The 23,685-nt window shown below is 38.7% G+C and overlaps 1 protein-coding gene across 3 annotated transcripts in view; it reads right to left on the bottom strand.

Moving 5' to 3' along the window:
* Window positions 1-23,685, bottom strand: part of DCAF5 (DDB1 and CUL4 associated factor 5) — a 77,967-nt gene that overhangs the window by 38,882 nt on the left and 15,400 nt on the right. For all 3 annotated transcript variants that reach the window (XM_013959548.2, XM_067296557.1, XM_067296556.1), the window contains exons 3-5: window positions 22,749-22,785; window positions 20,248-20,387; window positions 15,840-15,969 (exon numbers count right to left, since the gene is read on the bottom strand). In XM_013959548.2, coding sequence (XP_013815002.2) covers window positions 15,840-15,969; window positions 20,248-20,387; window positions 22,749-22,785 — 307 coding nt within the window. The remainder of the gene's footprint in view (window positions 1-15,839; window positions 15,970-20,247; window positions 20,388-22,748; window positions 22,786-23,685) is intronic.

Here is a 23,685-nt window from a genome sequence, read left to right as displayed (position 1 = left end):
ATCCTTTAAACCTTCAAGCAGTTTCCATGGTTACTATTATTGGGCCCTGCCTGAAGTATTTTGAAATTATATTTTATAGTAGTAGTGTAATATTAAGCCAGTTTCCATTCTACTTTACAGATGTTTTAATTAGGCTCCTATAGCAGTCAAAGCTATCAAACAAAACACTTTTTGGAGTTGAATTTCATATTGTGTTTCAGCAACCTCAAGGAAACAAAGCTCTACAAGAGTATTTTACTTCAGAAATTACTGAAAGTAAGAAAGACTAGAACTTTGGAGATTGTGATCATATACGCATGTAAGAGGTCTAGAACAAAGGAGATGCATATTTAAGACCTCTCAAAAGCCCCACAGCTTTGCCTATCTCATACCCTCACTTCATACCCTCACTCCACACAATTCAGCCAGACTTGCAACGGAAACAGTTTGTGCTGTTCCTTGACAACAATGTTTGGCTCAAACTTAAAAAAAAAAAAATGCAGTGGGCTAAATTTGGCTGATAGAGAAAGAAATGCTAAAATATCTGCTTACCACTCATACACAAGAGCAACATGCTGTTGTTCTTCCCCATCCGCCTCAATTCTGCCTCCAGGATCAGACTCCATAGCCTCAAGTGCAGCATTTTGCTGCACTAAACACAAGACACTGTTTTCTGTTTTTCCCACCCTGCTGTCTCCTGCTTGCTTCTCCCTGCTTCTCTCAAACTTAACCTTCAGGCAGAGTTTGGTAAAATAACTTCACCGTGTTCTCCTTGAACAAGCTATGGAGAGAGGGAGCTGATATTTAGATGACATCTATTTTCTAATCAACACAGAGGATAAAGATTGTTCTCTCTCTCTATTCCTAAGAGAGAATGCATGAGAAAGGCGATTAGAACTATGATGTCAGGGCAGGTAGCTCGTGGGTCCATAGTGGGGGAAGAGCTAGGGTTCTACCTCACAAATAGAGATCTGAGAAGTCTCTCTGCCTCTTGGTAGAGGCTGTGCACATAGTAGCAGTACCTAGAACTGAGGAACCTCAGTTCCTCAGCATCTTGCATTATAAAATCCTATTTTAGCTGATCATAAAACAATGAAATTGGCTTTAGGAAAAAAAAATTGTCTAATAAGACTTCTAGACTATTCCATCTCCATCAAAACTGCAGGAAATTGACAGTATTAAACCATTAATAAAGTTTCATTAATACTGAAGAGGATGTCTGAATCAAGAAGCTCTAAAAGCTTCAAGTCCACCTATACCATGCAGTAGACTAACCTGCTCCTCCTCCCCCGGTTTTAGAGCCAAGATAGCCTCAGAACTAGGGAACTAGAGCTTTCACTCTTTATTTTGACGGGGAAGGGAGGGGGGAAAGGAGGCTTGGAGGAGGTAGGAAGGAGAACGCTGTGTTTAAGCATACAGCATTAAAAGTGCCTCTCTCTGCTTCTCAGATTGCATCATGGTGCTGCTCTCTACCTTAGCTAGTGCAAGTTTGGGATATTTTTATTTTTATTTTTTTTTAAAACAGGAGTATCTGGGGCAATGTAGACATGCTTAGATATGTTGCTCACGTTAGAACTGCCACTTCTACCTGCTCCTTACTTCATGCTCCAGCCTTCCTCTGCAAGGAATTTCAGAGGCATTTCTTGTACTTTTTGAAAAATTTATTAATGCTTCAGACTTAGTAGTCCCATTTCAAAGACCCAGACCATGGCAGCTAGTGAGAAATCTGAGAACACTCCTAAAAGAGCATGTCTGACCGTGATAGGCAGCGCCCACTTTCTGCCACAGGCATTATCTTTACACATCCAGACCCAGACTGCTCTGGGATTTAGTCTGCTTCCAAATCTGGCTCCTCCAAGCAGCCGTGGAATGCTGATGCTGCCTACCAGCTCTGAAAGCAATACAGAAAAAGACATATACACTTCTGAGACTTCTTAAAAAAAGTCATCTTGTATGATTAAGAGAAATATTTAGTCCACAGATGGAACATTAAAAATCCAAACACACATGCTGAAGCTGGAGGGAGGCTGAGGAGGGAGCGACTGGACAGTTATGTGCAACATGGTCATTTCCGCAGTTGGATATGCTGCATACAGGCAGCACTCAAGTGTTAACTAAATACCAGTTCAGCCAAACAATGGGAGGCTTTCAATCCAAGAGTAGCACCACTAATGTAAATAAATCCGTTCCTACTGGCAGCTAGCAGGGTGGGGGAAGGAGTCTCACAGCAGTCAGAATTTGCACCACTTGAACATTTCCTCTGCAGGAAAAGTCTATACCTGAAGCAAGCTTCCCCCCTAACCCCCCCTCTCCTCCTTTTTAAACAAAGAAGTTGTTTCATCCTTTTTGGAAAAGTTGACTGCCTGATTAGTAACATAAGCTTAACCCAGGCTATTCAAACATTAGCTTGGCAACATACAGTGGTCATTAAAACTGAAAGAAGATCATAGTGCCTTGGTAGAAGTAAAATAAAGTGGTGTGCATGACAGCATTGAATTGAACCATTAAATAGCGACTCTTGATAAGCAAGAAATCTGACAATGAATTGAGTACAGTTGCTATCCTTGGGAGATGAGAGTCATTTAAGAGGGAGAAGGAAGGAAGGAAGGGAGAAAGTGTTGATATCATAAACAGCAGTGTGTGAAACTAACTTAATGAAAGAATGACCTTAAAAGGAAAAAATGAATTGAATGCTTGTAACTAATACATGCCATCGCATGCAACTGTGTTTGTCAGCATTTCTGTAACCACTAAATTGAGGAACTTCTAACTGTGCAAAAAGAACTGGAATGAAACTTGGCAAACAGGATCTCTGCCTGGAAAACTCTACAGAAAGGTTGTTTTTTTTTTTTTTTGGAAAGAAAATTGTTTTGTGTAAAAACACGCACAATTGTTCTGTAGTCTGGAGCAAACACTTAGATGGAGCAGAATTAATCAGTGATAGGAAAGTAAACACAGGATCAATTAACATGCATGCCTTTTTAATATAAGGCAGATTAAAATCCCTTCAGAATTTTCAAGACAGTTTTTTCGAAAAGCAGATCAGCCATGTCAAAGTGTTTGGGGTTTCCTCTGTAAGTGTTCAGAGGCACAAACAAACATGAAGGAAGTCCATCATTGTCTTAAGATTAAGGGGAAAAAAAAAAAAAAAAAAGCAAAATAGCCATACCCAAGATTTTATTATTTCTCAGTAACATGCTCATTGTTCTAGATCCCTTTAGCAATATTTCTGATTACATTACTATCTTCTCAAGAAACCTCTTGTAGAACTATATCACCCAGAATGCTCAACAGGAAGCAAGGGATTTTTTTTTTTTGGACTTTAAGAATAACCAAATAAAATAAAGGGTCTGTACTGTTAGCAAAATTCGACACCTTTCCTTTCCTTCAAAGAGAACCACACAAGTATAATAAACTGCATCTGCCAAGACTAGAAGAAGTAGGGAATCTACAGTGAGGAAGCTAAATGGTCAAGAATATGACATTCCTTTCCTTCTGCTCCCTACCATTAGGCTTAGAAGCAAGGAAATTAATATAAAAAGGAATACCCATACTTATTAAACTTTCTTGGTTGGGAAGCTCTAAGGTGAACAGAAGCTTCACCCTTCCCTCCCAACCAGCACAGTAGTAATTTATATATTTCTTAATAATAGCGATTCTCATCTGATAACTGGTTTCAGAATCTGGAGCCTTAAGAATGTCAAGCATCACCAGATTTATGTACTCAGAGCAGCCAGACCTCATAGCGGCAAAGGCTTGCATGAGAGGTAGGCCTTTTTGCCCTGCCTCTCAACTTTATGATCTAATTGAAGCCCTGAATGCTACAGCTGCGTCACCAATGATTTCAGGTAGTTCTCCAGAAAACATCATTATGCTTTCCTTTATTCTGCCTTCATTCGAGGAAAACCACAGATTTTTCACTATTTTGAGGAGGAAAATGAGAGTACTAGAAGGTAATATAAAACTAATACAGATGAGGGAGAGAGTTGTTTCTTTTCAGTACTTAAGGCTTACCTCTGCCATTATATCAACTAAACACTAGCAGATGATGACCAAAAAATTCCTATCATTTGTGTGTATAGTATGTAGCATAGACCAGTTCCCAAACATTCACACCGTCCCAGTCTTGCTTTCACTGCAAACCTGAGAATCAGCAGGTACAAGTGTCCTAGTTTCGTTCTCTGCTTGAGTTCTCTAGGTGCTACTATACTGTAAGTACTAAATGAGATATAGTAAACAATAAAATAATTTTGCGGAGAAAGAAGAAAACATTTAGCTATATTCAAAAACAAAAAAGAAAATCAGAATACAAATTAAAGAGTAATTGTCCAACAACCACAGCCAACCAGCCAAATCACCCAATCATTTTCCTCCCTTTTTAATCCCTAAGTTCTACCAACAGATTGTATTATTCAGACTGTTAAGAAACAGTAGCTGGCAGGAGGGTGTAGAGACTGTGGGAGAGAACATTGGTGGGTCAGATTCAGCATAACAAAGACAAGCAGGTTTAATCAGATAACCAGATAGAGAAGATGCAAATACAGCCAGACATGGCATGGGAAGATGACCTTTAGACCAAAGGAAGGAACAGTAGTTGTTTCCAAAATGAAGCATGCACACAAGTCAGTATAACATAAGGTACATAGCTGTCAGAGAACACTACCTCAGAAAGATAATCTGAGTGCAGCAGTTGATAATTCTTCATGAAGAGTAAACTCCATTTTCACACTTCAGTGTCTGTGCAAAAAGCAGTGATGTAGCAATGCTGCAGTCCTGTGAAGCATCTATTGTACACATGCTCTTGTGCTGTGCCTCTTGTATTGCATTAGGAAAGCTGAATAACATCAGAGTCATTCTCTCATCCAAGCAAGAAACACCTATCTTCTTTTCTCTAGCAAAGCTTCTTGTATTTTTATTTACCAAAGCTATAAAAACTGCTAGCTTTAATGAAATTAAAAAGAGCAGCAACAATAAAGTTGGCCTTTCTTTTGAAATGAAAAGCAGAGAGAGCTAAGATGTTCCTGCAAAAGCACATTCTAGTCTCAAACCAGTAAAATTTTCGGCTTTTAACAGGCACAAGATGGAAGGCAAATTGCCACGTAAAGCCAACTAAATGCGACTCCACACACAAATTTGGTCTCATCAAATCGAGTTCACCAGTTTCCTTTGGACTTACGTTTCAGAGACTATTTCCCATGCCTAGTAAAAGGGATGAACTAATGTTTTAGATTTCTCCCTGTCAAGAGGAGAATTAAGAGGATCTCTCCCTTGTATTCAGTCACTGGTTTTTACAAAAAAAATGATCTCTTGTAATTCCTTTCTATTCCCCTGTTCATTGAAATGAGGTGCAAAAGTTGGTAGGGCAAGGCTTATATGACCATAGCCCTATTTCCTTAGGAAGGGAAAAAACTCAAAAGTCACAGCTTCTTTTAAATAACAGATTACCATTTTATTTATATTTTTTAAACTGGATTATGATGCTAGCACTTTGCACTTTAAATTCTTGCCTTTGAAAGATTTGTATATTAGAGAATCTCAAAACTAGCAAAAAGTATTAAACATCATGATGCTTTCGAAGTAGGCAGTATGCTTACTCCTTGATAAAGAAAAAAAGGAGTGCAAGGGAAGTCAATCAACAGACCCTACCAAATACTGCGAAACAAAATAAAAGTTTCCTGTCTTCATTTGCTGTATGAAGCTACTTTTACTCTTGAGAATTATAAACCTGAACACCACTACTGCTTTTGGGCCCAAGCTGGAGAGCAAAGGCACAGTGCTTAGCTTAATGTGTCTTGCTAGAATCAAAGGCTAGTGTGGGGATGCTAGTATGCGTGGAATAGTTCCATCTTCAAGCCAGAAAATCTGCAAGCATCGGATGGAGGGTTGACTAACTCTGCAAAGGATACTGTGATTTTATTTAATGAAGGTTTAATAAAACTCTATTAAATCAAGACAGGAAAAGCTGTGCAGAAGAGTCACAACAGCCCTACCTGAGAACAGAAACTAAACTACCTACAATTAAACATTTTTATTATACAATTTGAAACTCGGTACTCCAAAACCCAGTTGTGAGTCTGATCACCAAGTCTGGGGATGATAGAGGGAAGTCAAAATCTTACATTCTCTCCCTGAAAAATCCTCAAAGACTTCCAGTTTGCACAGCAGTGGACTAACCTGAATCCGTTCTACTGCAGGAAGGGTACCAGCCTAAACATAAAAAAAGCTAAGCTAAACCCTCTATCCCAAGAGGGGCTGACAAGGTCAGGCATAAAGCAGGACTGAAATGAAATAAAGAACATATACGTCTAAAACACAAGCCAAGGGGGCTCTTTTTATGGTACTGTACTAGTTAACTCTACAGTACTGACAAGCCATAAAGATGGAGAAGAGAGACTACAGCACCTACTTCAAGCACTTGAATAAGAGGCAGTATCCAGCACAGACTTGCACATTTTTTGAAGTATCTCTAGATTACCTATTAGTTGGTGCCCACATCAGTACCAGAAAAGATCATTTGCTTCAGAGCAAAAATATCTGTCAATAAATTCAACGATCTACATCTTTTACAACTTTAGGGCAGCACTTTTGCCTCTTATAGAAAAAGGAGCATCAACTGGTTTAAAGTGGCAGCCACCAAAAAGGAGTAGACATAAAGAAAAGAGCTCTGTCCAGCAGAAATAGCACTTGAGCATCAGCATGACTAAAGCCTAAATGATTGTCACGCTATCTCTTTGCCCAAAGTCAGAAAGGTTTATTTGAAAGTAGTCCCTCTGTCTTCAGTGGCCCCTACTTGAGAGACAGAAGAGACTACCTTTGATGTTTCTATCACTAAAGAAGTCCTTCGATTTTGGCTAAAACCTAAAGAGAACAGTTTGGAAATCTATTTATAGTTGCATGCAAATAAGGAAACCCAATCCAAAAGATATCCCTACAAGAACAACCCACCTAGATACTACCACCGTTCAAAGTTCCTTCGACACATCTCAAAGGTTTCCATAAATGGACAATTCCATCTCCATTCAATGTCCAACTTCAGCAACCAATTCACTTTTCATAACATAAAAAAGGAACTTTGAAGAAATACCAGAAAAAAAAAAAGAGGGGGAAAAAATACCTTAGTTTAGCTTCTGTGTTATGCGGGGCACCTGTACCAAATTGGATCTGGTCAGAAGAGCATCAAATTCTAGATTAAGACACACAGATAAGTTGAGCTGCCCCAGTAGCACAGAAGCAGAACAGATGAGGATGCTACAAGTGTGAGGTGAGGTGTATTTCCTGAACTGAGAGAGGATAAATAGTTATTTGAACTATTTGAGGTGGTGTGGTTGACCCATACTGGCAAGTGCTTAAACAGCACTTACAACTTGTTATATTTTAATCTAGCTAAATGACAGTTAGTTTAAGCAGCATTAAAATAGTCAGAATTCACAACAAATGGCTCAGCTGGAAATGGAAAGGAGTGAACTGATAAACCTGACAATGAAAATTGGTTGCCAAGATACACACATTTTTCCTGTGCTCACTAGTACAGTGCTCTGCTCAGAGCAGGACTGGCAAAGGTCTCAAAACCAGAAACAGCCAGTACATTTTTATTGCACTGAAATAATTAAAGAGGTAGTTGCTGATTCAGTGACAGAGGGCTCTTTCTTGTCCATCTCCAGGGGCTTTGGCAATTCCAAAGCATGTGCATTAGAAGTGATAAGTATTTTCCTTCTCTTACATGAAAGGTCAAAATGCAAAAACAAGCAGAAACCTTAAACCTCCACATTTTATTCCTGCCATCCCACTCTTGTAGCCGTCATGTATCATCCTATGAGAAACTTGAGTGGAAAAATCATTAAACAATTACAACCAAAGATGCTACTTTGAAAGCAAATCTCCCAATCCACCAATTCTAGCCTCTGAACAGCCCCGCACCTTACTGAACTCATTGTCAGAAGCAAATTCTGTGGTGCAAAATACAACAAACGGATTAAGATTGTTCCTGTGTGAGAAGTGCAGAACTTTCCAACACATCTGCAATGCCACTACAGTAAATACCCACTAGAACAAAGCCATCAACAATACTAGATCTCACACTTGCATTTCCAGAAGCTCAATATGCTTCAGCCAATACACCAGGCACCTTTTTGGTAACACCCAAATAAACCAGGCAACACCTATGCAAGAGAGTGAGCTCAGGGAGGCAAGCTAGAAAGAATAACACTCAGCTGTCAGTGCATGAACATGCCTCACAAAACAATCGCTATCTGAATTCTTCTGGTCTGATCCTTAAGGATCAAATACTTTCCAGATATGAGCCTACAAACTAAAATTGACAATTGTCAGATACCTAAATCTATGGACTCGGCTGAGATTCGGGTTTTATGACCTTATATCACCTTCTCCCTCCATCACACATTCTCCAAAGTCCTCTCTTCCACAGTCTATAAATACCACCTGTGGAACAGAGACACAGCTGCAAATACTTATCACCTCCCTCTCCTCCCTTCCCCTTCCACTCCCACCTAACAGGAAGAAAACAAACAAAAACCCCCCAAACAACAGCACCATAAGCCATTCCTCTATTCCAGAGGTATTAACTACCCCTCTGCCACCAAGAGGGTCTATCTGACACACATCTAACTAAACTCTGGAAAAACCTTCTCAAATGGCCCACAGGTCTCACAGCTACTACTTTTATTTCAAACCTGATGAAGGACTTGTGAACCTGTAAGTTCATCTAGTTTCTCCAACTACATGTCAGCATGTCCATCTCATGTAAACCACCTACAGACTTCTCCTGCCTATATCCTTAGATTACCATGACTACAGAGAGATTCCATACTCCTTCGCCATACAGAGAAGTCTTATATATTCAGAAATTTTATTTCCACAAAGAATAGACTATACATGATGACATCTTTTTAAGTTTGTTTATACTCAGCTGCAAGACTCAACATTTGTACTGCAGTACCTTTTTCACAATAGAGGCTTATACATTTCAAAGAGTGAAAAAATTACTGGAGAGGATTCTGTTAATAAATAGCACTCTATCAATTTTAAAGCTATGAAAACAGTCTGTGAAGACTAGCCTCAAACAAATCACAACTCTTTTTTACATCTCACTTATATGATTCATGTGATTCAATACGAAGTACCACTCTGATGGTAGGAAGAAAACACTGTACTATATGACATGGCAGAGACCATTACACTAGATTCAGAAACAAGGAAGGTAATAGTCAGCAGGTCTTTAACAGGTTGCCAACTAATGGAAACAAGTGAAACTATAAGGAAAGGTAATCAGGAGTGAAGAGGGGATTTTCAGATGTACTGAGTACCTGTGATTTCCAACAGATCTGAACCAGAAGTTATGCATTCAGTAGCCTAATTTAGTAGTTGGATTGTGTTTTGTTGAAGCACAATGACTAATGATACCTAGTAGTTAGCACTTGGCAAAAAAGTTCTGTTCAAGACAAAAGCAGACTAGTAGAGAGCATACGGTTAGTTGTAGACCAGTTGTTTGGCCACACGTCCTTCAAAGTCTTCCCTACATATTGATGCGATCAACATACCCTGACATTCTTGAGTAAGTTAAGGAGAAGAGCCCTCCCCCCAGATCCCCGACTCTTATTATGCTGTTACAGGGAAGAACTTTTCACCTCTTAGCATCTAATGAGCTAATCATTAGAGGATTCACTGATAACTAACATAAGGTATTCCTTAGCCTCAGGTTGAGAATTTGCTTCCTCCTTTGAATTCTCAGTGCAGGAGGCAAATTTGAGACTACTTTAAAGACCATTAAGACAGCCTTCTTGAGATATATATATATATATATATTTATTTATATTTATTTTTTTGGAGACACAAATATTCATTCAATGTATATCTTCAGCTTGGTGAATTAAAAAAGTTTGCTTAAAGAGGCTCTAACCTGCAGCTACTTCTTAGCTGAGACACAAAGAAATCAAAATTGAATCAGTGTTCCAGGTTGGCTCTGTCTTCAAAATGTTAATGTAAAACACCAAAATTGATACCCCTCTAATTCAGGCTTATTATGAGTTGTATGATGCAAGTTAGCTTTTAAGATATCCTGTAAGGTTACAGTCACTAAGAGATAGTCAGGTTTGCCCTGGCGGTCAGGATTTCTTTAACTCATAACTGGGTCTTTAGACTAAATAGAATTGTATCTGTACAGACAGCACAGGCCTCTCCTGAAATTTCAGGAGTGTCCTAAGAAGGTCTATCTCATGTAAACATTTCTACCTCACTCAAAACTTGAATCCAATACTCAAGCTCTGGGGTCAAAGGTTCCCAGAACTCATCACTCAAGATTAGCATCCTGGAACACCACACTGTACTGCAGGGACATAAAAAGCCAAACACCAAGCAGAAACACTGCTCAATTATAGTTTATTTTGAGGAAGCAATCAGTCTTGGAAGGCAAACCACCCCCAACTCTGGTTACATTTCACTTCTACTTTGTAAAAGGCCACCAGGAAAGCTTGCAAAGAACCTGCTCATGAGATGAAAACAGAGGAAGGCAAGTGTAACAAAAAACAACTTTAGTCCCTCTGCTTCACTTAAGCGAGTAAAACAGTAATGCCACAAACAGCTGAACATATCTAGCAGTTCACTACTCCTGACAGAGGAAGGTCTTGCTTCCCTGTTTCTCCTGTTCTCAGCCTTACAGAGCCCCTTTTTTCTCTTGCATCACATCTGCTAATCACTGGGCTCTTTTGCAACCCAGTTCAACTTGCTAGCCCATAAGAAAGCTACCCAGCTTTTGTCATGTTGGTTTTCTAATAGGTGAGCATGACAAGCTGGCTCAAAAACAGGTCAATGACAGAACTGGTGCAATGGACATAGCAGGAATAGGGACCTGGGAACTTTTAGATAGGCCCTCCCAGTCTCAAAAAAAAGCACAGCAACACATTTCTGATCCTGACTCACAACTTAGCATTTTCACCCTTGAACTGGACACACAAATGAATCCCACTGTGTAAAAAGTACAGGTTCAACATTCCCATCAGAAGCAGAAAACACAAAACAATCACTGTGAACAGCCTTTTTTCAGTATGAAAATTAGTTAAAATACATGCAGTGGTCATTTATAACACAAGACAGTTTCAGATACACAAACCTGCCAAAAAAAAAAAAAAAAAAAAAAAAGGATTCCAGACCCCATCTAGTGGCATAAGGGCCTCACAACAGCCTCATTAATCAGGAATACATTTAAGCTTTTCAAGGCACCGTTTTTAAAGAACAAGCAATACAACTGATTTCAGTTTAAAGTCCACCTGAAAAATCAGCAATACTAACACATTATGAAGAAGGAAAAACAAGAGTTCTAGCATTACTAGTCAACTCAATCATGCTGGACTTAAATTAGTTCTATTTTAACAGTGCTTCATATGTTATCTTCGAGGAGTCAGCACATCACATTTGGATCCTATTAGTACAATGGTGGGGAAGGGAGGGAGACTCATTTGCTGCACTGATTCTGAGCCAGAAGGGATATCGAGCTGGGTATGAACTTCGGGGGGGGGAGAAAAAAAAAGATGCATGCAGTAACTAAATCTGGGTGTGTATCCTGACTCAGTTAGCAAAACTAATCAAATTAAGACTATTTGAAATACGCACAATTTTTCAGAATTCAGATCTGTGTCCACAAATTTCCTCATGTATGTCAAGAAAAGCTGGCTTTTCAATTACTTTCTTTCCCTACAGTAGTTGAGCATAAAGTTCACCAAGCTTCCCATCAGAAAGTTAACCAATATCAGAGTAGATGAATAAACTTCGCTCATAATCCGGACACTTTTCTAGTCCTAAAAATATTTCCTTGTAATTTGAAGAGGTGTTTAGTGTTACCTGACTAGATGTGGGTAAAACTGGCTCTCCTGGCTAGAAGCTTCTAACAGCAGGCAAGGAGACAAATTCTTTTATAACCCAAATGGAGAAGGGTGGTGTATTTTGGAGTAAAGTATTCCTCATGCTCTGACATACTAAGATACCACTACTCCATTCAAGATTTTAATGCTATCCCAAAACATTATCAACTTGCCAAGTTTGCCTAATACTGTCACCTTGCCCAATAAGGAACAGACAAAGGAAGTAAATACCCTTAGACATGATAGTTACATTAGTGATCCATTCCACACTGAACTGTGGCTGCTCTTGCATTTGTGCTTGTTTAAAAGGGAGAAGGAGGAACACAAACAAGAAGAGGTTTTGGGGTGACAGGATTTTCTGCGTGACATCCCCATCCCTCGCAATAATGTTGCTAAGTAGCTATACTGCAGTCCTATCCCTGTGGCATCAAGAGGTTGTTTGTGGATGTTGTTTTATTTCTGGTTACAGCAAGAGAAGAGAAGCTCTTCTGCCTCCCCCCACTCCCAAATGCATGGACTTACTGTTGGGAAACAATTGCAAGATACATATTGTTATATATGTTTATATGTATATGTTATAAATATGAGGTTATACAGTCACTATTCACTTAAGTGCTCTGACCAGTATGGATGCTTGGTTCAGTAAGTTACATGAATTTTGAGCTCAAAGTTCTTTAAAAGCACTTTTACTTCTCTAAGACAAAAACAGAAAAATAGAAAATAATATTTCTAAGCGTCTACCTTTAAGATACTCTTAATCTGAATTTTCAGAAGTGACAATTAGCCACAGCTGAGTTACTGGAATGTTTTGATCAAATTGAGCATCCAAAAATGACGACCTTGGAAAACAAATCAGTAAATACCCCTGAAAATTTAGAGCTAGCAGTTTAAAGTTACATGTAATGAGATAGCCATATTCTACTGAATATAATACAAGTTATGATGTTTATGGCAAATCATCCTTTGTCCAACAGTGCATCATACCAAGCTGAACAAAGCTAACCTCCCCCCCTCCCCCCGCATCTCATCTGAGGAGCCTCTGCTTGATTAAAAGCAAAAATTTAACATTAAGTCTTATCCCCTTCAAATGATGAATGCCAGTTGAATCCTGTGGGCTCAAACTTCACCTACATCTGTAAAGAGTATTACTGTGGCAGTATTGTTGGCTGTAATATGTGTTATGAGATAGTATTGCTAGCTACAGTATTACTATTGGCTCCAAACAGCTAGTTTTCAGAATTCCAGGCTTTCATTTGGTTTCTGGATTTTGGAGGGGAGCAGCAGAAGGATTCCCAGGAACAGTCTACAGTTATGAAGAAAACTAAGTAGTGCTGTCACCAATTACAGTCTGCTTTCATCTGAGAATTGACAGAGAACAGAACAGTAGCTGGGGGAAATCAGAGCTACATCAGCATTTTACATGAAGTGTTTACTAGCCACAACTTATTAACTGCTGATAGCAATTTCACTTTTCCTATAGCAAAGCAGGAGTGCTACCAACCTGCATAACTCACCAGAAGTTTTTATTTTGGCAATCCACAGCAAAGATTAAGAGTATCTACACTTCTTTTCATTCCTTCCACACATTCAGACCCTGGTCATAACCTCACTACCACACACACAGCGACAAAACATCTAAAGTTTACCTGACCTAGCCATTTCTACTAGCACCACAAGTGGAATGATACAGCTGGAAGCCTCCCATGATTACCACAGGATTCTGAGAGATCACATCAATATTGAAGGGGGGGAAAAAAAAAAGTTTTCCCTTGACAGCTGTGGGCATTAAATACAGTCTCTTACAAGTGAACTTCATGCCTAGCAATGGAATAAAAAGATAGGCTTGGGGAAGGGATAAGCAGATCTAGCTATTTCATACTATCTCTATGTACTGCTCTATTCAACAATACCCACAAGTTAATACTTCCATACCATCTCACCCCAAAACCTCTGTTCCACCCATCCTTCCCCACACTTCAAGCAGTATCACATTTTCTTGGATATTGATGACAGTATAAAACAGAGATACAAACCTGTAGAAAAGCAAAGATTTCCACCATTAGCAGGCTTCATTGCCAAAGAGAAGAGCAGCTGACGCAGTAGCCCTTCTCTGCTGTACTAGTGTTCTGGCATGAAGTTACACAGGCAGCTTCCTGTTTATCCCTATATTATGGAGAATTTAGGCCTGCTGAAGCCCATCTCCCTATTAAGTTTAGTATCAGCCAAATGGCTTCTGGTACAGTTTGTACCTGATGCTACATTTTGTATCTTTTCATATTAATAAGGATGGGGAAAGCATACACAAGCTTACTCACCAACTTCAATGCTATGTAACGTCTATCACAAGTGCTTACAGGACTACGTGGATTACTTCATCCTTTTTTTTTTTTTTTAAATAATTAACTCACAGTATATTTTTCCCAAAAGATATTATAACAAACTAAAACTCACAGAAGAAAAATGTAAATTCTGGCTTCCATTTGTCATTGTTTGGAGCTAGGATTACATCCGAATTGATCTATAAACTTGTTTCCTCAAAAGTCAAAGTAAATTGCCCCCAGATGTTTTAAAATTAATTTTAAGTTTCACATTTCTAGATTAGTAAAGGAGATCTGCAAACATAAGTGGGAGTTTTGGCAAATGATCTGTTCTTTTAAAAATAAAATTTAAAAAGTGCTAAAAATCTAGTCTAGTTTAGTTAAATAGGAGAAACTCAGGTTCTGACAGCCCACCAGCCCGATCCATACAGCTCACTCTGAAAAGTCCTTTTTCCTAAGAGTTTCTTGGGAACAAACCATAGTGGCACCAGACTGCTTTAGGCCATTTTCTTTCCCACAGGCAACAACACATTTCTCACCATGCTACAGGCACATCTCTGGTCATGCAAAGGAGGAAAGTTGATAGCTATCCCAGAAAAGCAGCAGCTAAAAGCAGGATGTTATCACCTGCATTTGTTTAGGTTACAGCTTGCTCAGCCCAAGTCTGAGGCTCTAAATATCTGTCTCCAGCATTTATTCTAACAGGAGCAGCCTGCTCCTTACTATCTGACTTCTTCTGAGCGCTGTGGAGGCAGGAAGCACATGCCTGTCCTACAGGAGGCACCATACTGACTTAGTAGGTACAAATGCTATAAATTCAGTGCTGCAGGGATCAGCTGTATGGCACACATGGTGCATGCCCAGCTGTAGGGGGGATTTGTGTACAAACAGCATTCCCTTAAGCATGGAGAAAAGCTGTGTGACCTATGCACCTTGGAAGCTCAGCACTGTATTTGCAAGATCTGTTGTTCACATCTGCTTAAACACCACCTTTTAGCTTGTTAATGGGGAAGATTTACCAGATTAAATTCAGTTGGTGGAAGCTTGTATGCTTATGTCTGATGTGTAAGAACAACTCTTTTCTGGTCCTAATCTAGACAAAGCCTTAGGGATGACCCTGAGGTTATCACATAAGGCACCCCTTACACCTCCCCTTTCACCATTCACAAAAGACAGTAGAATTCATATTTGTCAAAGGTTATTATGTCTTTCACACTGGTGCTAAACCTGTAGGAATATAAAGTACTTGCCAAGAAACATTAACAATTAGAGTATGTTATAACAACATTGTATGTGGCATCAGAAAGAACAAAATCATGATACAGATAAAATGTATGTCCTTAAATGTGCAAACACAGACTATTACACCACGCATACAGTAGCCCCCAAGTTAACCCTGCAATAGTGAAGGCAGACATGTTTCCAGAAAATCACTTACCTTAATGTGGAAGATCCAGCCCTATTTTGAATCAAATTAGATCATATGTACGGAAAAGAATGTTAATGATGCAAAATTACTTAATTTGGCATTACTAACATTGCTGTTAACTTTGTTATGCATTTTCTCTTGCCATTTTGTGCTCTGACTTAAAAAAAAGGTGCCGTGGCATGCTATCACCTCCCAAGGGAGACAGTAGCACAGCACAAGACCAGGACAGACAGATCTTACCTCTGAGGTTTACGAATGTCCCAGAGTCCCACACCTTCCTTAGAGTTCGCAGTAGCCAGTAATCTAGGTTCTACTGGATTAAACATCACACTATGAAAGGCTGATGGGTAGTGTGCCAAGCAGAAGGGTTCTGTTGAAAAAGTTGAGATTTCAGACATAAGAACAAACAATGCATATGACTGTTTGATGTAGTGAGTTTGGCAGCTTAATATAGAAATAGCATAACAAGATCTGAAGATATGGAGACATGTTCAAACCATTTCTAAAGCTGACACATCTACAGCAATATAAAAACTGAGGTTTTAAAATCCACCCACATATACATTAACTTTGTCCAAGTACAGATAAGGATATATATTGGATTTCAAGACATCATTTTGCTTATGGAAGGTTACCAGAAATTAAAACTAGCCACTTACAAAGATCAAGTATTTGAATCTTCTTAAGGTTCATGACCAAACAGTCATCTAATAAGGACTATATGGAGGGTTTCTGAAAGCTTTCTAGCAAAGACCATGTACATCTGAAAGCCTCCCCAGCCATTCACGGTCAGCCAAACTAACTTCAGCAGCAATTGCTTACGTGGAAGAAAAATATTACAAAAAATGGGATAAGTTTGTATAGAAATTCAGCTCTAAAAGAACAGCCAGCTCTGGGGAGAAGAGGCCTATTATATCTTTAAGCGTTATTCAGCAGTTGCACAAGCTTACAAGGAGAAGGAGCTTCTTTACCTAAATTTCAACAGTTAGCTTTTTCAGTTCACACACATAAAACACATGCTCATCCAGGCTCTCTTCCTCTCATTTTGATTAGTGTAACAAACTCTTTGGCCTGCTGCTCTGCCCTACTCATTATGTCAAAATACTGCCTCCAAGAAGAGCAGACTAGGAAAAAGATGACTGTGTCATCCTGCCTCTTTCTGCTAGCTTTACTGCTTTGGGCATAATCTAATTCTCTTTGTTATCTGTGTCTTTTGTAGCATACTACCATTCTTTCACTCAACTAAGAAAGCAGAATCAATGTCTCTTTTGAGCCAGGGATGATGCCATTTTCCATTCACTGGTTGCTTTGATGCAACCGCTGTATTGCTCCCTCATCTTTGGGAGACCTTGTTACTGTCCCTATTCGAGTCATTGCATGCAGGCACCTTTAGCCTCACAAACACCTACAAACATACTTTATTTTCTTTCTTCATATCCCTCATTAAGGCATACAAAATACGTCTGAACAGACAGTCCTCCCAAATTCCCAGCACCTACTGCCGATCATGCAACTGAGACAGAATTAACGCTTACTTGTCCTGTGTCCTCATCTTATGCTCTATTACAAGCTTTTCAGGGCAGGAACTTTCTTATTTAGCATTCAATTAGCAGTCTCTGGCCACAGCTGAATCTCCCAGGTGCCATTAAATGTTGTAGAAGGTAGAGGGAAAGGGAAGAACAGGAGCAAACTTTTGTTCTGCCAGCCACCCAAAAGCTTTAAAGACTGGTGTTGATCTGCCAGCAGTTCCAAAAAAAGTTTAACAGCAAAACTGACCTTTTACATTTGCATCATCAAATTGGATCCCTGCTGGGACATAGGATGCTGTACTATTAGAATGGCAGCCCTCACTGAGAAGCACTGGCTTGCATTAGCTGAGTGGAGAAATTGAAACAACATCAGATTGCCAAATAAAGGAGTTGAATTTGCTATTTTAAAATAAACAGTTTTAATTTGTGCACGTTCAGTTAGTCAGGTCACTGTCACTAATTACCGGTGTTTTCCTTTGCACCTTCATTAGAAATAGCCTGACCTGGTACCACAGTGTTCTTCTAAGGTATCAGTTGTCTTTCAGCCTGTCCAATTAAAAAGAGATTACAGTATCCAAACTAATGAGGCACTAAGTCACATTAATGAAAAGTAGGGGATTTAGTTTTGTTATTGTTCTTTATGCTTATTTCACAATTGCAGCTCTCATTCACCGGAGTATGAAAATGTTTATTTCTCAAGGGAGGAGCTCAACACCATCTCTAACAAAAACTAGAAGAAAATTTATAACACCACTATGCAAGTCACTCAGCAACAGAAGACAAGAAGCAGAAGGGGATTGGAATTACTTTCTCAGCTTTTTTTAATACTCTATTTTAAACCAGGAGGTTATTTGTGAGATTTTAATGAGTTGGCCAGTCAGGAATAACACTCCTATGCACTGGCAGACACAGTGCCCATTCCCATGGCAATACCATGTAGACAAGGGGATTACCTCAGTCACAAGCATTATATTTTGTAGTCAACACTGGCAGGGCTTATATATAAACTCTGACTCAGGACTCCTATACAAGCATGCAAAACCCCCTTACTTGAAATTCAGAGAAGTGAAGAAGCTACCCCAAAAGAACCTCAAATTAACCAAGGCAGCCCTTCTTCACTGTTTTCACTGGTGCAGCCTTCTCATTCAAAGTCTCAGCAACAGTAAAGCAGCAGCAACAATTAACACGATTTAATTGCAAACAAAGAAAGACAATCCGCATTTCATACAATTTCAGAAACTTAGATCAGACTGGAGATCAGCCCATGATACTGAACAGTTTCAACCACACAGATGCATTTAAACAGTGTCCAGTTCCACCAATCGTTGACATCCACTGTCAGCAACAGGTAGTTCTCCTAACAGAGGCAGATCTTTATGGTGCAGCGTTAAGGAGAAGGCAATAAAGGAGCATTTTGCCATTTTTAATTTGGAAGCTATATTCAGTGTCTTGTCTAATCACTTGGATACTATGAAAATACAAAAACAGGGATGAAATGAGACTTGGACTTACCAAAGGTAAAACAGTCACATCAGACTAACTTGAACTCTTTCTTTGATAAAGTAACTGACCTTTTATACAGGGGAAATATGGTAGTTCTAATCAGGACTAATTTCCCAGGTGGTACAGTACTGCGTTTAGCTGCAGGCAATGGGGATTAGCAAAGGGAGTTGCATGGTGGGTAAGAAAGTGGCTAAAGGGAGGACAACAGTGCACTGTGCTGGTGGGGGACTTCTGAGTGAGAGGGAAGTTACCGATGAGTTTCTCCAAGACTGTTCTAGAGAAGAGACAATGTGGATATTTTTATTAAAACCTGTGACATTCATATACTAAGCATATGCACGATTTTTCAGAGTGCTTCTATAAAATTCCCAGATAAGACAGAGATAAGGGGTATCACAATTGCACAAGAGAACAGAATTCACAGGAACAATCAGACAGTACTGTAAACTAAATGCCATATTATTATATTTCATTTTATTCCTATGAGGGCAATATACCTGGGGTAAGGAGGGCATCAATAGGAAACCTACTCTAGGATAGAGTATTCTGGATGGGGAATTATCAGCAAAGCCCTTATGACACTAATATCTCTAGAAGACCGCTACAACACAAGTACATCTTAATTCAGCTTTCAAATACATATAAATACACGTAAGCTGGAAATCAGAATATTTCAGCTCCATAAACAACTTTCCCTTAAGACCAGTAGAGCCTAAAAATTCAGGCAATTGCATTCAATCAGCTTACAAAAAAGATGCAACTTTATTTTAGCTTTGAGGGAAAGGAACCAGGCTCTGTAATTCTACAGATCACTCAGGTTTCAATTCTCAGGTTTGTGGTCTTTAAAATGGGGTATACACACAATTTCATTTGCTGAAGTAGTCCTCTCCCAATTTATGTAAGTACAGTTCTAAACTGAGATTCTTCAGCCTTAAAAGAAGTGCAACACAGATGGTAAGGTTTTGAGAAGCTGCAGTATTCAGTTCAGTTTTTGAAAACAAAGATGAAGTAGTAATTCAGCTTATTTTGTGTTATCACATTAGGGCTCTAAGTTTCCATACAAATACAAGAACTTTTTTTTTCCAGGCAATAAAGTGATTTTGTTCTGTCATGTTAACTCCACAGTTCACAAGAGAACTGGAAAATGTCATGCACATGAACTGTTCTCAATGTCCCAGGGAAGCATATAAATAGATTTAGAAAAATTTTCAAATCAAAATAATGGTTTTGTAAATTTCCATTTTTTTCTTTATCCCAGGCTATATACAGAAATAGTGTTGCAAGACAAACATGTAAGCCACAGTCCTAACTGTTTTCAAGATTAGCAAGATGTTTTTATTGAAGGAACATGTTCTCCATTGCTTCTTTAACTCAAGTTAAAACCTATTCATACCAAGTTCTACGATAGTCTGCCATACAGATGGGTAATTTATAAAGTCATTTAAAACAGTAACAGTGGACTATAAAGACCAGGAGACGGCTATTACCAGCCACAAGAATTATAATAATTCCCCAATGCTCCCTGTCTCAGTCTTCCCAGATAAACATAGCTTTTGCCTTCCCCGCCCTCCCAAGTTCTTCCTGAATCAAGGATCATTTCCATCTACAGCTCTCACCTCCGTGGGAAGACTCTCGGATGTCCCAAATAAGAACCCGGCCATCATCTGATGAACTGGCAAAGATGTTATCGTTTACTGGGCTCACTGAAAGACCATATACTGCATCTTCATGGGCAAACACATCCAAGGTCTCAGTGCTGGAAGACAGACACACAATATCATTCTTTCTTCTTTTACTCTGCTTTAACAGCAGTCGTTTTAAAAGGCAAATAGTATTTACATTTTAATTTATTTGGCAATACTTAGTGACAAGGTTAATGCTACTCCAACTAGACATAAGGCTCTTGTCATGAAGTTAAAAAACACATACAGTGACCAAGACATATTATGAGGGGAAAAAAAAAAACAAAAAAACAAAAAAAACCCTCAGACCAAAAGTCACACAAGAAAAAACACATACTTTAGAATCCACAAGAGGCTATGGAAATGATATTTTATCAGATTAAGCTTGGGAGGAGGTAATGGTAAATGGGATCTGGGGACCTGCAGACGCTAAGCTTTTACTACTTAATCTGAAAAGGAAATCAAGACAAAAGTACACAGGCTTTCTTCCACCCAAAAAGTTAAGTCAAATCTCACAAAAGAGCAACCTTCCAGCTGGCTCTTTTGATAAGTTTTCTTGGTTCTCCAGGATAGGCCAGATGTAATTTTTTCCATGTAAAAAAGCAGCAAAAAGGAACAAAATAAAAGTAGGTCCCCTCAAGTCTCCAGCTTTCAGCCATCTATCGCGATAAAAAAAAGTAAAAGCCCCATTCTCCACTCTTTTCCCAACCTTTTAGATCATCTTGAAAAGGAAGAATGTTGAAGTAGTGGCATGAAAAGAGAGGCCAAAAGCTGAAATACCAAGACAAAAGATTCTGGGCTTGTTCTATTTCTTTGGCAAAACAAACAAACAAACAAACCCCCCCCCCCCACTTATTTCTTAAAGAAATACCCTTTGTATACAGTTGATGTAACTAGTGGAAACTCCAAAGAGATCCTCTGCAAGATCTGTGCCTTGCCCATACTGCATTTGCTGTTCTTAAAGACTAAACTCTTAATTCTGCCTCATAGAGGACTAACAAAGAGGCCAAATAAATGACCCTTTCTGTTACTGCTTAAGAAAGTGAAAAAGCAGTTGATAGACCAAGTGTATTCGCTGTTATCCTTCAAGAAGACAGTGTAACTTTCTAGAGAATTCAATCAGAACTCCATGTGTCAGATTAATTAGGTTCCTTTCAGAAAATCATGCAAATGGCACATGAATTCTATATGCATTACAACAGGACCTAATGTACCTAAACAAAAAAAAGTCTGATAACCAAAGCACATTAAAGAAATACATATAAATCAAAAAGTCTTGTTAAGACATCTAAGCAAGACAGTAGGAACAAGCATTTTCTATAGAAAGTTGTCAAGGACAAGGTTCTTGCAGAAGCTTGAAAAGTCAGAACAAATAACAAACACCAACATCTTCTAAAATTTTGATATTTCCAGATTTAATTAAAAAAAAAAATCCATCCACAGACAGGTAGACAAAACACAGTATTCCTGAGAACATGTTTGAAGAGCAAAACAAAGCTACCTCTGCCCAACCCTCGGTTAAGATTTATATAAAAAGGGATATAATGTATGATGAAAGGCAGATGTACACTTAGATCAATTCAACACAAAAAGCTTTGAACAAACCAAGAAAGAAATATTTCCAAATTATGCTAACCAGGATTCAGGCAACACAAAAGATATAAGGTTTTATATTTCTCTGTTCTTACATTTATCTCTTCCTGTTTTTTTCTTTTTATTTGATATTCTCAAAGTCAAGTTATTTAAAACGTTATTGCTGAAATCTGTAGCAGTTATGAGGGCAGACCAGAACTTTAGCTTATGAAATTTGTACTTCATAAGTAGAAAGCTCGAAAGACAGGGTACGTTATTTTGAGAATTCCAATCTAATACATCACCACTACTGTATTAATTATATTTTAACCAACCACCTAACCTGAGTGTACCACACCAAAGCCTAATTCACAATGGCTTCACAGTTTTGGTAAAAAGTAAACATGAAAACAAATATATTTCACATTAATTTGGAGAGTCAAGCAGCAGCAGTCAAAGCTTTAAAAGGTAAGTAGGTGCCTAAGCACTAGCTAACCTAAATACAAGTTAGGCAAGTGTTTTGAAAAACAAAACAAAACTTTGTGCCAGAATACCTGTAAAAATCTGGCTCTGAATCTACTCAGAACATCTACGTTGCCATCAGGAGAGCACCTGTTAGTTAATAATCATTCTCTTCTCCCCTCTTTCCCAAGTTTAAAATGATGCAGAACCCAACTGCTTAAAAATGGGGGGAGGAGAGGGAACACTTCATCCCAGATACGAATTTGGATTAAGAAAAGGCATGTTTTGGAATTGAGACTTTACTCTTCTCCCAGGCCATTAATTTAAAACAAAAAATTGCCTCCAGTGACTTAACATTAAGGGAGCTGATGAAGCAGTGGAAAGACAAACTGTGTATTTACCTTTCAACATCATGGAGTATAACTTGCTCATCATTGCCTATAAAGAGAAATATAGACACTTAACATCATGTTCTGGTGGTTAAAAATGTTATAGTGAAAAAAATAAAAACCAATAATCATTTTTTCATTTTTTATCTTGAAGATGAAACTGAAGCAGAGAGAAGATGAGTTAGGTTGCCAAGTGATCAGCCCTCCACCCAGCTATGTGAAAGGCTCCACATAACACTTCCAGTCCTAATCAAATACACCAAATCATTCTGTCTTCTAATACTCAACAAATATTTCTGCTCAAGTATGTTACTGATGATTCTTTGTTCAGTTTGATCTTGAGTTTTGGGACATGTGCAGGAAAGGGAAGAAAGTAATAAGCTAGAGCAAAACACCTTTAACTCTCATGTGAATACATCTTTCTTCCTGCTCAGAGAATGCTACCTAAGAAAATAACGGAGGGTGAAAAGAGATGCTGTGATGGTTTTAGGCAGAATGCATTGGGCTTAGGGCTCAAATGCTGTCAATCCACCAGCGTTCAGGGTTTTACAACCATTGAGAAGGCTTGAACGTTACAGTCAGTGTAATTACTTTTACATTAACAAAAACCAAGTAACCATGTCACTCTTCTTTGATCGCATCCATTGAATACAATGGCAACCAACCACATGCTTGCAGACTAAGAGGGTCACAGTTTTAAAACAATCCCATAGACTCGTGTGTGTCTCCAGCTATAGCGACAGAGTATTTTTTCAGTCTCTGCACTAAACACTAACTTACCTAGATTTGGCATCTCCCCTTTAGAAATATTTATCAAGACATACATTTACATTTCTTCCATTCATTCAGAGAAAAAAAAAAAAAGTCCCAAAGAGGTATCTTTATGATTAGCATGTCTTTGTAGTTCAGATGCCAAGTTGTGAAGGTCTTGTAATGTAAACAAAAGGTA

Source organism: Apteryx mantelli, chromosome 4, assembly GCF_036417845.1.
Source record: "Apteryx mantelli isolate bAptMan1 chromosome 4, bAptMan1.hap1, whole genome shotgun sequence".
In the NCBI taxonomy this organism is placed as follows: Eukaryota; Metazoa; Chordata; class Aves; order Apterygiformes; family Apterygidae; genus Apteryx; species Apteryx mantelli.
This window is presented reverse-complemented; position numbering and strand designations above follow the sequence as displayed.